This window comes from Scardinius erythrophthalmus, assembly GCF_964197995.2.
Source record: "Scardinius erythrophthalmus genome assembly, chromosome: 10".
Taxonomy (NCBI): domain Eukaryota; kingdom Metazoa; phylum Chordata; class Actinopteri; order Cypriniformes; family Leuciscidae; genus Scardinius; species Scardinius erythrophthalmus.
The window spans coordinates 16,297,810-16,313,828 of NC_138230.1; the positions used below are offsets into that span (position 1 = coordinate 16,297,810).

General features: G+C 37.2%; 1 protein-coding gene across 1 annotated transcript in view; it reads right to left on the minus strand.

Annotated features, from left to right (window-relative positions):
- The window catches only part of LOC308697011 (fibrocystin-L-like), a 101,795-nt gene that overhangs the window by 44,927 nt on the left and 40,849 nt on the right, over positions 1-16,019 (minus strand). Inside the window, exons 34-42 of the mRNA XM_081376035.1 lie at positions 15,764-15,906; positions 15,482-15,586; positions 14,040-14,228; positions 12,750-12,920; positions 12,394-12,605; positions 4,376-5,351; positions 3,459-3,707; positions 1,391-1,544; positions 968-1,138 (exon numbers count right to left, since the gene is read on the minus strand). Of these exons, the coding sequence (XP_081232161.1) occupies positions 968-1,138; positions 1,391-1,544; positions 3,459-3,707; positions 4,376-5,351; positions 12,394-12,605; positions 12,750-12,920; positions 14,040-14,228; positions 15,482-15,586; positions 15,764-15,906 (2,370 nt within the window). The remainder of the gene's footprint in view (positions 1-967; positions 1,139-1,390; positions 1,545-3,458; positions 3,708-4,375; positions 5,352-12,393; positions 12,606-12,749; positions 12,921-14,039; positions 14,229-15,481; positions 15,587-15,763; positions 15,907-16,019) is intronic.

Sequence of the window (16,019 nt, forward strand, 5' to 3'; positions counted from 1 at the left end):
TGGGTGAATTTTTGTTTTGAGTGAATTATTGTTTTAATTTATTTTTATTTTTATATAGATAACAAAAATCGACTTGTTTTTACCAGTGTTATTATTGTTAATTAAAATTAAAACTTCAAGGATGTCAAAACAAGCATGCTTGAGCTTCCATTTATCAAATTTGTATGTTCACTAATAAAGCGACAATATAATATAAGCGAAAAAATTATATAAATAATATAAAATGCATCATATAAAGCGATCGCATCTCTTCAGAAGACTTGGATTAAACTGCTCGTTTCATATGGATTTATTTTATGATCTCTTTATGAATGATTTGAAGCATCAAGAGTTTTGGGTGACTTTCATTGGAGGGACAGAAATATTTCAGATTTCATTAAAAATATCTTAATTTGAGTTCAGAAGATGAACTAAAGTCTTATTTCTGAGTGAACTAACCTTTTAAACTGTTTTAAACTGAGAAATGTTGCTTTGTCAACTAACTGAAATAAGTTTAGGTTGAAGCATTAAAATTACTAACTGGATAACTACTAACTGGACTAAATTACTATAACTGGAAATAAATAAAACTAAAACTAAACTAAAACTAAAATATAATATATATATATATATATATATACATACATACTGTATAGATAGATAGATAGACAGATAGATAGATAAACAATAAAAAATACTAAAAGTTAAAATAAATAAAAAATAGAACTGAAAATATAAAAAATAAAACTGTATATATATATATATATATATATATATATATATATATATATAAGCTAATTAAAAATATTAATAAACATATAATAGTATACAAATAATTTTAGTAATACTAAAATCACACTGCTATTGGCTGTACAACACATAAATGTTATATTTAGAAACAATAATGCCGCAGTAAACAATGATCACTTTGTATCCAAGCATGACTGGAGGACAATCAGCCACAATGTAATTCTGGTCTGTTCTGCACCTGAAACCTGTGCCGGTAATCGTGAGTCTGGTGCCCCCAGCGGTTCCCCCTCTGCGTGGTGAAACGTTGGTGATAACAGGGGTCAGAGAGGATCTGTAAGTATAGCTGTTCGTGAGGTTGACGGTGTCACCTCCATTCATCACTATGACTGTGCAGGCTCGCTCTGCTTCACTTCCTGCAAGAGACAAAAGCATTCATTAAGATACAAGCAGGCAGACTGATATCAGATCTGTGACTTGTTTCCAAGCTCTCACATTTGTCATTGTCTCTCAGTGACTGACGTCTTTCAGTTCCAAGCATTCCTGGCATGTTTTGCAAATCTTTGTACTGGGACTTCATTGAGAAATACTTAATTTGATGATTAAGCTTTGTTATGCTAACGGAACATTTCTAGACACACATGCAATGCTTTTAAACTGATACGTGCCATTGTTGGGTGGGACCTCGCAGTTCAGATGGGTAGATGTGGAGTTCTGCAGGTGCATGTTACACTCTCTGTTACAGATAAGGACTCTTGTGATGTTTGGGTCAAATCCAGAGCCTTGAATGGCAACAACAGCTCCTCCGGCGTAACTTCCTACAGCAAAACAGAGCAAATAAGGTATCCTGTAGTGTCTTATTAATCTGTAATCTTGTTTGAATATGACAGTAAGTATGGAAAGGCACTGTGTGACAGTGGTTCCCATCTAGTTTTGCTTCAGGACCCACAATTTTTATCAAACATAACAAAAGTGTCCCTAAAATTAAACAATGATATTACCTTGAACTTCATGGTCTTAAAGGGGTCATATAATGGTACATGCACTTTTACAAGTTGATTGCACTGAAATGTCTGTTGGCAGTGCCTGTACACAACCATCCTATCATGATAAAAATCCATCCAGTGGTTTTGTTTTAATCTCCTTATATGTTTGACCCTCTCTGAAATCAAGCCGTTCGATATTGTGACGTCATAATATCCAACGCCCCTCCCGCGATTGCTGAGTGACAGCCGTGTTTCAACACAAGACCCGCCCTGAGCGAGCTGTGACAGCCGTCATAGTAGTCCGCCATTGTTGATATGCTGGAGCAGAATGGCGTCTAAGCGATTGTGGTGTTCTGTTCTTAGATGTAATAAGGAACACAGCAGTCATTTTACTGTTCCGAAATCCGAGCCGTTGAAGATGCAGTGGCTGAGTTTTGTTTTTGAAGCGATATGCCCAAAGGATTGACGCGGGGATTCCCTCACGGGGATTCCCCACGATCATCCATGCTTTCATGTTTGTGCGAATCATTTCACACCAGACAGCTTTACAAACGAGAAAAAACGGATCGGTACCAACGTGTTCCTGCTGAACCTCCAGAAGATGTGAGTGTAATGTTTTATTAACCTTTATATTAGTATTTATATTAATCTTTGCGAAATTTGCAAACCTTGCTGCAGGCTTCATGATGAATGCATCGAAGGTTTACACTCAGGGTACATTACGGAATGTTTTCTATGTACGACGTTCTCAATATAATTCATAATCCCACGTTTATAATGAACAACACGTGGTTATTGTGTTAGAAACGGTGTCCGCACAGAACAGAGGGGCGGGACATGCACTAAAACGGCGTGCTGAAAACAGAGCTGTTTTTGACCAGGTAAAATTAGTGTTTTCTTACAATACTAATGAGAATTTTTAATTAAAGTATATTACAAACTTTTAATTTAGACCCTAAATAATCATATTAGCTTGTACAAAAATGGCATTATAAGACCCCTTTAATAGAAGATTCATAATCTTCTGAATGAATAAACACATTTTTTTTGTGTGTGTGTGTGTGTGTGTTTTGAAAATCTGTTTTTGCTTCTAATCATCTTTTGAATTTTGATTGATTGGAATTCACTGGACAAATACAATTGATATTCATCTGAAAATTCATGTTTTGTTTTTCCATGATGAGGCAATATCACACAACCAACATGTTCACAGATAAATGTGATTGATAAATGTGGCCAAGAAGTGTTAAGTTTGATTGACATCATCAAAATATGTTTTATAGGAATAAATACATGCATGCATTTTAACACATATTAAAATAGAAAATAGTTATTTTAAATTTTAATAAGATTTTACAATATTTACTTTTTTATTGTATTTTTGGTCAAATAAACGCAGCCTTGGTGCCATTCTCAAAAATGCTTTAACACAGTAACAAGGGTAATTTACATATAATGTTTAATTGTAAGGGTCAGAAAAGGTGAAAATTGCCACAAAAAGCTGAATTACTGAAATATTACTTCTTTTAAATAAATAGGTTAAAAATATTTTATTATAAAGTTTTGATTTGGCTTCACATCTATATTCTGTATAATGACACACGTTGCTTAAAAAATAAGCAATTTTCAGGTAACTAGGCACATTTCCTTCTAAGTCTGCTGAAATTTTTCACACGGTTTGACACTTTGGCTATATTCTGTCTATATTGACAAATCTTTTACCCTAGAGAAAGTGTTTTTGATTACCCTCATTCGGTGTGACCCCTGTCAGCAGCAGCTCATAGGTGAAGACAGACTGGGTCAAGGCATGACCTTTGACCTGATGGTGAAAAATGACTGGGAAAGTTCCTCCTGCGTGTTCTCCAACAGTGCACAGCAACTGCATATCTGTGATGGATGTCATACTACAAGCCACACCGCCAATCTCGAAGGAGACGAGTGCTACATCTGTGCCAAAGCCAGAACCAGAGACGGTGATCTCTGTTCCACCCGGACCTGCGAGGAAGGGATTATGTCTGTAGCATTTCTACGAAGTGTTGTGATATTCAATAGTTCAATAGAGTGCTGCAGAGATGACGTATATTTGTTGGCCAATACCTGGAAACGAGTTTTTTAGCACTTCTGGTTACTTTTAATGGGCTTTTGTTTAAAAGCTTGAAATAAGGTCTGTGGTTAACAAAATCTGAAGATATTTTCATGTTTTATTCTACAACATAAAATGCAACAGTAATACCCCCTTGTGATTTTTTTTAAAGCTTGTACTTGTCTTGATAAAGGTGGTTGTTAACAAGTAGCTAAATGGGACTACAGAGGTTGTCTGAGACATTAAACATCTCGCTGAACAGGTAAACTCATCGAAAATGTTTTTAAAATAAAGACCCATAAGAAAATTCAAAAGCTTAAAGGGATGGTTCGGAGTAATTTCAACTTTGTGTCCTTTACACCATGACCTCGAGCCAAACAAACAAAAAACACTGCATAGTCACTTCCGTGATTTGAGAAATGTCCTGGCAGGGTGGAAGGGTGGACAAGGGTCATGTTAACTTTTGGGTTGGCCTACAAAAATACGTAAACACTGCAGCAGTCCATAGTAAATGCCACTAATTATATTTGCCGTAAATGCGGCAATTATATACTTTTTTTAATGGAATGCATGTTGGTACCTGTTATAGGACTGACGGAGGTGATGTTTGGAGTTTGTCCCCTAGAGTAGTTGAAACGTTGAGGTGGATACACAACATCAAACACCTTAATGTTCACCTGCACCTGTCCCTCTGCATGAGGAGGTGTCATGCACCTCACTGTGTCTGGAGTCACATCTAAGATCCTGCAGGGGGAGTTAGCCAGCTTCACGGTTGTATTTCCTGCCACAAAGCCATTTCCTGTGATCAAGAGTGGAGTTCCTCCAGCAATGCTGCCTGATGTTGGGTTGACGCTGGCTTGTGCTATGCTGGTCAGGGTGGCTCCTCCAGTGGCAAGACCTTTTCTCATGACCACCACCTGTAGGACATGCGTGCCAGCGGGAAGGGCACCAACTAAAACAGTGATGTTGTTATCAGTGACTTCTGTGACTTCCAGCAGGATGTTGGCCGCATATACCATTAGATCAGCAGAGTTGTTCCCAAATCCACTGCCAGTGACCTCAACGGTGGTGGCGTTTCCACTAACAGAGTTAGGGAACACCGCGGAGACGTACGGTGTGATGGAGTCGGAATATTCAAACGTGCAATCAAAACTGCATGAGGAAGAGATGGAGTTGACGAAAACTGCAACGTTTCCCCTGCGAGCTGCAGACGGTGAGGTATCGCAAACTACTTGGGAGTAGTTCATGAAAACCACTTTGCATGGAATGTTTGCAACCATAACTGAACCATTCGAGAACCCAGAACCAGAGATGAAGAGACGAGTATAGCCTGTGGTGCTGCCCACCAAGGGAAAGACAGAATCGACCACGGGTAGAACTACAAATCTGCGGTGATACTCTTTCGGCATGTACAGGATGGCGGTGCCAAGGTTGTTGATTCGGACACTTATGGGTAAAGGGATTCCCACTGGTGCTCCTCTGTCAGGACTGAGTTTGCAGTTAATCTCAGTGGAGGTGCTGTTGATAACGCTGCATGGACGATCTCCAACTTTGACCTTTGGTAGGCAAAAAAATTAAGGTTTTTTTCTGCACTTTTTTTTCCCTTTTCGATAAACTGTATATAATGGATTTTCTTTCGCTTTTTTGCCTTTTATTTTTTTGGCAAACAGAAACGGATCATTGGGTAACTCAAGATGAGCCTTCTGTTCATTAATTTTCCAAAGTTCTTCTTTTGTTTCAAAATAATATGTTTTTCACTTGTTTTTCCAGAAACAATATCTAAACATACTTAAAACAAAATGAATTAAGTTGAGAATAAATACTACATAATATTAAGGTTTGTTTTCAAGTCACGTGACGTGCTCATGAACCCTGTCGTACTTGAGTAGAGCTCCGTACAATTGGCCCCTTTTTTACCGATTTTTTGTTTTATTTTAAGTTTTATTCAATAATTGTACTTTGCCAGATGTCACACAATCGAAAACAGCAAGATTTATCACCGTCATCTTCACCGATTAAGAAGAGATCCAAGGCACCGACCACGAGTAATACGGTTGACAAAATGGCTAACACTGTTGCACGCTTCGAGGACATTTTAAAAACCGAGCTGATGGCGATGCGGAGTGAATTTGCCTCTCACATGTCAGTTGTCCAGTCGCTATGCTCTAAACTCGATCTTCTCACAGGTGAGATGCGTGAACAAAAGAAAGTAGCCTAGTCGCAGATCACGATACGATTAGCCGCGCTTGAACAACAGGTGGTGGATTTACAAGACCGCAACAGGCGCAGCAATCTGCGTCTGGTTGGATTGCCTGAAGGATCCGAAAAAGACGACCCCATGGGCTTTTTTAAAAGATCTCTGGCGACGTGGTTGCCTTCTCTGGCTGGAAGAGAGATTGAAGTAGAACGAGCACATCGCGTGTATAGAGCTGGTAAGTCCCGCCCCTTCCGCTAACCCCACTGGACCTCTAGGTTGAAAAATCGTCAATGCAAGTGAATGGGAGAAAATAATTATTTTCTGGTCCCGTTTGAATTTTGCCATGAATGTGACATACGTTGTCAGTGAATTTTCAATATAATATTTCGTGTAAAGAATGCTACAATTTAGCTGGTTGAAGTTTGATACGGTTAGACTTTGTGTGAGAGCACTTTGTGGACTACAACTCTTCGCTGCCTTCGACGCGAATCTGAAGAAAGAACAGCCCATTTGGTTTGAATGGTGACATTTGGGTACAAAACACACAGGCATCTCGATCTGTCTCCATAGATTATCGCAGCATTAGCACCGTGATTTGACAAGTGGAGGGAAATGTGTTATGGGGTGACGTCACATAGGCGACATGTAGTCTTTCTCGTTATGTCTTTTCCACAACTGCTAGCCAAAGAATCGTACAATATACGGTCAAACTCGTAACATGAAACATTATATAAAAAATTCACATAAAACATATGTTCACATTCATGGCACAATTCAAACGGGATCAGAAAATAATTATTTTCTCCCATTCACTTGCATTGACGATTTTTCAATCTAGAGGTCCACTTGGGGTTTTACGGATGGGCGGGACTTACCAGCTCTATACAAAGGCTACCTCAGATCGCGCTAAACCACGGGTCTTTCTCTTTAAACTTTTGCGGTACACGGACAGGGAGCTCATTCTGCGGGCTGCTAGACTGCATGCCCCGGTGAAAACAAGCGACGGAGCAGCGCTGTCCTTCTTTCCTGACTTTTCTCCTATGACTGCAAAAAGACTGCGTTTGCACCAATTCGGAGGGAAATGAGGGAAGCTGGCATCCAGAATTTCCTCCTTTATCCTGCTACGCTGAAGGTCATTTTCAATCAAGGCGAACCAAAGATGCTGTATTCCCCAGAGGAAGCAAGACACTTTCTCGGTTGCCAGTTAGCCACTACTAACCCCCGCTGAACTTCGGCTGGTCATTTGCGGAGATGCTCTAAGTTCTAAGTTGTAAGGTGACTGTTATTTTATGTAAATTAGTTCACCTCACTTTATTTTGTACGCCATAATTTTTGAAAGGCTAAGCTCTCAGTATATTGTATTTCTTATCGGGTTGTGTGACAAGTTTTTTATTTTTATTTTTTAATTTTTATATTTTACGTGTAGCTAAATGTGTATTATTATTATTATTATTATTATTATAAAGTTATTATATAGTTATTATTATTTATTATAATTTTTTATTATTATTATTATTATTTTTTTATTATTATTATTATTATTATGTACTTGCTAGCCATTATGTTAACACTGGGCCAATATTGGTGCCTCAGTAATGTGCAGGTTTCTGTTGACGCCACGGATCGTATTAAGGGGGGTTGGCGGATCAAGGTTTGTTCTTGGTTTGATCCGCCATAGTTTATGGGAATATGGTTATGTTTCTCCAAATGGTAATGGGAAGGGTGGGGGTGGTTTGATGGTAGACTCAAATGGTTTCATTTTCTAAGTTGTACTTTGTTTTATCAAGCAGCATTTCAACTGGATACTCATGACTGAGCTTAATATTCTGAGTTGCAATATAAATGGCCTAAACGGCCCTCACAAACGCACAAGTTTTTTGGATTTTTTGCGTATAAGAAAGATTGATATAGCGTTAGTTCAGGAATCCCATTTGAAAGAGGAGGATGTACGCAGGTGCAATAATACGTTTTATGAAGTGGTATCTCATTCATCTACTACGGATACTAAAACTAAAGGTGTCCTAATTTTGGTGCGGAGGACTTTAAATATCACTATTCTGGATAAAGGCTGTGATTTGGATGGTAGAGTAACGCACATAAAAACAGCTGTGGAGAATAGGAATATTGTATTTCTTTCAGTTTACGCTCCATGTACTCCTGACTCTGCTTTCTTCTCTTTACTCTCAGTTTATCTCTTGAAATTCTCTGACTTTGAAATTGTAATGGGTGCAGATATGAATTCGGTAATGTCCCATACTTTAGATAGATCTGGGTCAAAGGAATCACACTCTCAAGCTCTTTGTTCTGATAAATTACGTCCTCATCCTCACTGGTGGATATTTGGCGATTACTAAACCCTTCTACTAGGTCATTCACTTTCTTCTCTGGCCCTCATAAAACCTATTCACGAATTGACTATATTTTTATTTCTACTTCTTTATCTTCAGCTGCTCGAAGTGCAGATATTTGCTCCCTATCGTTGTCTGATCATGATGGTAATTTGTGCAGTTTATCTTTGGTCCCTCGGCCATCTCGGGCCCCTAGATGGTGATTTAACTCTAAGCTGTTACAGGATGGAAACTTTTGCAGTCAGTTCAGAAAAAGGTTTGCTGAGTTTATTGAAATTAATCGAGGCTCGGTGGACGATCCTCGAACACTTTGGAATGCGGTTAAAGGCTTTATAAGAAATAACTCAATTTCATATACCTCTTTCCTCTTTCCTGACACAAAAAGATAGTTGAACTGGAATTGCAGCTTCAGAACTTGACAAGAGATAATCAAAGATTTTTTTCGGACAATACACTAAGCAAAATTATGGCGGTTAGGACTGAACTCAACTCATTACTGAGATCCAGGGCAGAATTTTTGATTCATAGATCCAGGCAGAATTACTATTTTCAGGGGAGTAGACCAAGTCACCTTTTAGCTTTGAGATTATGCAACAGTGAAAAGTTTGCTAATATTCCTGCAGTGAAATCCCAATCTGGGGACATTATGACAGATCCTAAAGATATGAATACCAATTTTCGCTCTTTTTATTCAAATCTTTATACCTCTTCTAGTGGTGACCCGGACTCTTCTGCATCCTTTCTATCCAATCTTGATTTACCTCGGCTGTCGGATTCAGATTCTGAATATCTGGCTGAACTGATTACTCTTCAGGAGCTGGAGTTAGCAGCTAAATCTATGAACAAGGGGAAATCCCCTGGCATAGATGGTATTCCAATAAATAAATAATAATAAATAATAAATGGAGTGGAGGTGGACATTTTAAAGGCAGACTAACAGGTCTTTGAGGGTCAGAATTCTAGCTGATAGACAGGTGTTCAAATACTTATTTGCAGCTGTATCATACAAATAAATAGTTAAAAAATCATACATTGTGATTTCTGGATTTTTCTTTTTAGATTATGTCTCTCACAGTGGACATGCACCTACGATAACAATTTCAGACCCCTCCATGATTTCTAAGTGGGAGAACTTGCAAAATAGCAGGGTGTTCAAATACTTATTTTCCTCACTGTATATGGGATGGGAAACGTCCTCGAATCAAGCTGACTACCTTACAGCGTAGCAGATTACATGGAGGTCTGTCTTTCCCTAATTTTAGACTTTATGCTCAAGCCTTTACCCTCCGCCCTTTATCAGTCTGGTTTGACCCTGATGCTTCTGTGTCATGGAGAGCAATTGAGGAATATATAGTTTATCCCTATGAACTGAAGCATCTTGTTTTTTCCGGGGTTCCACTGAAGCAGTGTAAATCTCAGTTTGGTCCTATTGTAACTCTTCTTCTCTCCACTTGGAGGGAAGTCGAAAAGCAAACACACCAAGTTACAATCTGGCACAGGCATTCACCTATTTTCCATAATAACAATCTTTTGTCTGGCAAGGCCCCTTTTCATTGTCCACAATGGACGAAAAAAAAAAGTAAACACTTTGGGAGAGATCTATGACGATATGGGTCTAAAATCATTTCAGAACATAAAAGCTCAATATAATTTACAAGGTACATCTTTTTATATGTATTTGCGAATAAGATCGGCCCTTCGGGTACATGTGGGGAGCCTTGGGACTCTCATTTACCTATTCACCCACTGCGTAAAAAAATCCTTCCTTCTGAGAGATCTCCCTCTTCTGTTTCGGTTATTTATCAGTATCTTCTTGAGCATTCATACAAACCCTTATCTATTACAACTGTTTGGGCCAAGGATCTTAATGAAGATGTGCATGTTTTATTTTCGGATCAGGTATGGAGGATGTTTAAGCTGTCTTCAAGGAACCCCAATCATCAAATGATACACTGGAAATTATTACATAGGGTTTACTTGACTCCTATGAAACGTTTCTATATGAATCTATCCTCCTCTCCCAAGTGTAATCTTTGTTCTCAAGGATCTCTAGGCACGTACTTGCACTTCTTTTGGGACTGTCCCTCTCTCTCACCTTTTTGGACCCAACTCTCACAGGACTTATCATATCTGTTGGACACTGATATTTCTTTGACCCCACATAGTTTTTTCTTGAACGATTTTAGGGACCTTTCCTTATCCATTCAACAAAGATATTTACTGTTAACTGCTCTCACAGCGGCAAAAAAAATTTAGTTAAACCGCTGGAATCCTCTTCACACAATGGACAGAAGAACATGGACGGTTTCTTGGCTGGACATTATATCAATGGAACTCTCAACCTCTCGTATGCATGGATCCAATGTTAAGACTGAATTTATGGCATGCTGCTTTTGATATTGTGTCAACTTTAACATCTATGTATTATTTTTTTTTTTTTACTTTATTATTATAATTTTTTTTTGGGGGGGTCTACATTCTATGTTTGTATTTGATTTGTATTTTCTTGAAGTCTACCAGGGGTGGGATGGGATGGGATGGGTTCTAGATTTTTGCATTGTATTTTTGTTTTTCTTGACTGAAAAAGAAAACTTAATAAACAGTTGTTAACAAAAAAAGATTTGTTTTCAAAGACTGTACTTTGAATATGTGTTCCCTTTCACAAGGGAACTTGCACTGCGTCCTGAGAACAAGCCAGGAAGAGCAAGAGATGGCTGCAGAGGGTGAGGAAGATGAGTCATCTGAGCCCTCTCGGCCTCCCTGCCCTGCATATGCTGAGCTGCTGGGGGTCGACTTGACGAGTGGTTTCTTTCCAACCATAAACCCCCAGCTCCCATGAGACTTCCATTCCTTCCTGATATACATTCTGAGATCGAGAAGGCATGGAAGAATCCGTACTCGGCCCGCATCTATCGATATCAGCATGCAAATTATACATATGTCGAGGGGATGCGTGAGAATGGGTGCGCGTTTGCAAACTATCTCATGGTTGGGGTAGCATCGACTCTGAAGGCTCCGGCCCTGCTTTCAAAGCCCCTTAAGGCCACCTCCTCAATGCAGCAGTTTCGCCCTCGGGTCACGTCTCGGGTCACGACTGTATCCCTGGTTCCCTGAGGAACGAGACACTCCGTCTCGTTGCCATGCTTGTGGGCTGCCTGCACAGTACCGAAGAAGTGGATGACTTGTTCTCTAGGCCCCTTATATACTTCCTGGTCATGCTAGTAGTGACATCATAGGCTGCTGCCGGCCAATGCGATTGCCGCGATTAAACATGCTTCAGACATTAGTCACGCTGAGGTGTTCCCCAATAGTGTCTCAGGACGCATTGTCTCGTTCCCTGTTCTCAGGGAACCAGGGTTACAGTAATAACCTGAGACTTTTTATTTAAGTCCTTTGTCTAGCAGATTTTACCACTTGTTTTTCCACTTGTGTTTCACTTGTAGTAAAAAAAAAAAAGTCTTATTAAAGATACATTCTCTGAAAACAAGCCTTAAAATTGTACGCAAAGTATTTTTAAAGTATTATTTTAGCTAGAATGATACATAAAATAAAGGATATAGAAAAATATTAAAATTTAATTTAAAGCTTATCTGAATCAATATTATTTGTTAGAGAAATAAAAAAAAGTGACAAGATTTCGATTAGTTGGTGAATAAATAAATTAAAAAAGGGTAAAATTTGTGATTTTTTTATTTATTTTTAGGATAGAGTAAATTTAGCTTATTTTTTTTTCCCCTACTGTTATAAATAGATTAATTGTATACGTTTTTATTTCTAGGCTTTAGAAATTGATGTACCTTTACTCTGAAATCTGAAGTAATATGAATATATATTAATTTAAATGTGTGTATGTTTTTTTTTTTTTTTTGTATGTATTGTGATAGCCAATTTTAAATTATTAATTTTGGTATTTTAAGTAGAAAACAAGACAATGATCTTTTTTTTTTTTTTTTTTTGGTGCATTATATTTCAGTGACATCTGTCGGGTGTTTGGGACATTCCAAAAAATCCCTTTCAGCACCTTTAATGCCATAGCTGACCACTGAAACTCACCTCGTTTGCACAGTTAATGTTGCTAAAGCCAGATCCATTGATGTTGATGATGTCATGTGTGGTACCATGGTCAGGCGTAATGTGGTACACAGTGGGGCTGGCACAGGAAGTAAAACTGAAGTAGTGACCATCTGAGGTATCATTCAATTCCAGCTGATCTTGAAAACAGTCCAACATGGATATACATTTAGAGTCAGATGAGTTAATTTGACCTGCAACTGGAGAGAAACAAATGACAATTAGGATGATTTTACCTTCCAATTCCTTACCCAAAACCAGCTAATGCTGAAATGTGAAATTCTGAATGTAATGTTGAGTTAAATTATGGTACTTATAAATATAGGTTATCATTTTACCAATATTCATAGAGGCCTGTATTCCTGTCACAAACACCTGAAGCCCAACAGTGCTTTTCTCCAGAGGCATAACAGTCACCACTCCCTGCAGTGTCTTCTGTTTGCCAGAGTCAATGTAACCGCTGCTGTAGTAGTAAACTCCAGGAGATGTGAAACGATAGGCGAAAAACCCTAATAATAAAACAGACACAACAAGAACAGCAGTATCAGATTTTGTTCCTCCTTAATCAAACTGGCATCACGCTTCCAGCTCCTATTGTTCTCTGTTCCTTTACAGAATACAAACTTTAACATCTACAGCAAAAGGTATTCAACTAATTTTCTAAAAAAAATAGCACAGAACATTGTTTATTTTATTTATTTATTTATGCACAATGACTGGTGTGTAATTAATTATGTTGTAATTATAGTTAATTAGAGAGCAGACACCTTGGGTTTACTCTTCATGAAATCTGAGACTCTCACAAAGCAAATGCTTGTCTGGATCAGGGGTATTTAATCACATTTCCCCGGGGACCAGTCTCTAATGTCACAAAGATCAGGACAATCAAAAGCCACTTACACAGTTTCAGAGTCAATATATTGTACTGTGTGTGACTAAATGAAATAATGTACATTTCGTAAAAATGTCAACTTTCAAGCTGGCAGCCATTAAAAAGTAAAAGTAAGAAACAGGTTAAAAAGTTAGAAGTTATGTATTCAAAATAGTATCTCCCAGACTCCTGATGTTTACAGTGTAGAATTGCAAATTATTAATTCAATTCAAATGTATAGATACTATAGATACTATATTAGTATAGATACTTTCACCATACAAATATTCTAAAGTAACTATACAGAAAATAGGATAGTGCCTTCAGGCAACTAATTTGTGTTTAGGAAAACAACTTTAGACTGATAAATAAATAAACATAACAAATCCTAAATTAATAAAAAAAAATGCTTTACTTGTCTTGCTACTTATATTGTAGAATAATGTATTTTTCAAAAGTATTTATTTTTAATATAGATATTAATAGCATAAATGCATATTTATAAAAATCATTACATTATTTACATATTAATATTCATGATTTGTGTTTTTTGATTCCTCTTGTTACATGGGATCTATTTATAAGAATGAGACTAGAAAATGTACAAATTTTAAGCAAGGACTGGTTTTCAAAATGGTGTTCAGGAAAATGTTGTTCTCACAAACAGTTTGTGTAGTTGTTTGTCTGCTTAATGTAAATTAGAATGAGCAGGTTTAACACACAGGTTGTAAGATAATTTTGTATAATAATTTTGTACCTTTGGCAGTTCCTGCGTCTCCACTGCTGAAAGCAATGCCATCATAGTCTGTGCTGCTGGGACTGGACACACTGAAGACCCTGTAGCTCAGACCGGGCACAAAAGCTGGTGCGTCCCAACGCCAAACCACTGTGTCCCCCACTGAGGCTATTATCCCAGAGGGACTCCAGGCGTAACCCTGACCGTACACTGAACACATATGATGTTATTAACTGTATGCAAGTGGGCAAACAAGCACATGTAGTCACACACACACATTTTATGACAATATATATAATAGGGAAATTTTCCAGACTAGATCAATTATTTTATAGTTTACACCCCAAAAAAAGTAATTTCTATCTAAAAAACAACAACTTTACATTGCATAATTAGAACACTTTTTGGACTGTACAAATCTCCATGATTTCCATTACTTAAGCTTTTATTAATTTCCTTTTGAAAAATGTTCATGACCTTTTAATATTTTATTTCAATGTGATTTCCATTACTTTAAGATTTTTTTTCATCCCTTTTCTGTTATTTTGAGATTTTATTAATTTCTATCACTTTTACATTACATTAAGATTTTAATCTCCAGCATTTTCCATTGCGTTTTAAAATTGTATGAATTTAATTTTCAGTTATTTTTCTGTAACACTTTACAATAAGGTCTCATTTGTTTTTACTTACATTAACATGATGAGCAATAAATAACACTACAGCATTTATTAATGTTTATTTTAATATTTACTCTACAAATGCTCTTTTAAAATCAAAAGTTGTATCTGTTAACAATGCACTGTGAACTAACATGAACAAAAATCAATTGTATTTTTATTAACTAGCATTGACAAAGATTAGTGAATGTAATCTTGTTTTTACAACATTTAATAATGTTAACATTTGTGAACTTATTTTAAAGTGTTACGATTTCTTTACCTTTTAAATTTAAGTTACTTTTTTACATTTTCATTTTTACCTGACAATAATGACTTGTCCAGGACTGGTAATCAACTTAAAAAATCCTTGATATCGCATATTTTTCATGACTTTAAGAACCATGAATGTGCCATGAACAGAATTTGTGTACTTTTTATATTTTTGGCACTGATTGTTGGGGGATTCTCCGTAATAGTCAAACGGGTAACAGAAACATCATATCAGCACAACTGCTAAAATGATGCTTTGTGAATTCTTCAGGAAAACTACAAAAGAATTTCACTGAATTCTGCCAGTGTGGATTCTGTGTGGGGCTAAATACAGCTTAACAAGAAAAGAAAAAGAAATTATCCCGCTCAAACAGTGCTATGGAATATCATGTTTGCTTGTTTTTTTGCTGGCAGCTCTAGTGCATTTGATAAGTCTGTGTCAATGTGCTGACAGCCATTGTTTCACTGTCTCTGATATATTCAGGTATTTTGTGCGTGACAGAAAAAGAGATAAAAGTAAAGAGATATTACCGGGGTGGAAACCTTGGTTCGTCACGGTGAGTGTTTTATCTCTAGACTGGGTCACACACTCAAGTTGATGATCTGAAACGGCTGTCACTCGGCATTGTGTGTCCCCTGTATGAAACACACAACTGTGACTACAGTACTAAATGATCTGGAAACGATTGGTTTCAGTAATACACTGTTAAAGATCAAAGAGTAAATCAAAGTATTTTCACTGTAGTTTTAAGCATGGGGAATGTTTAAAATAATGTTGATATATTTTTTTGGTTCATTGTAGTCTTGTCTTACCTAGAGTGACATTATTGTCTGCTGTGACAGGGCTGAACCCGGAGCCAGTGATAGTGACGGTGGTTCCGCCATACAAAGACCCCAGAGATGGAGAAAAACTTGTGACCTCTAGAATATACTTTATGGTGGTATTAACCCCAGTGCTGCACAAAAAAAAAAAACAAAAAAAAAAAAACATTTAATCACTCTAAAAAGCTTCACTTTGGATTAAATGTCATTGTAAATGCATAATTCCCGATGATGCACAATTCCATTC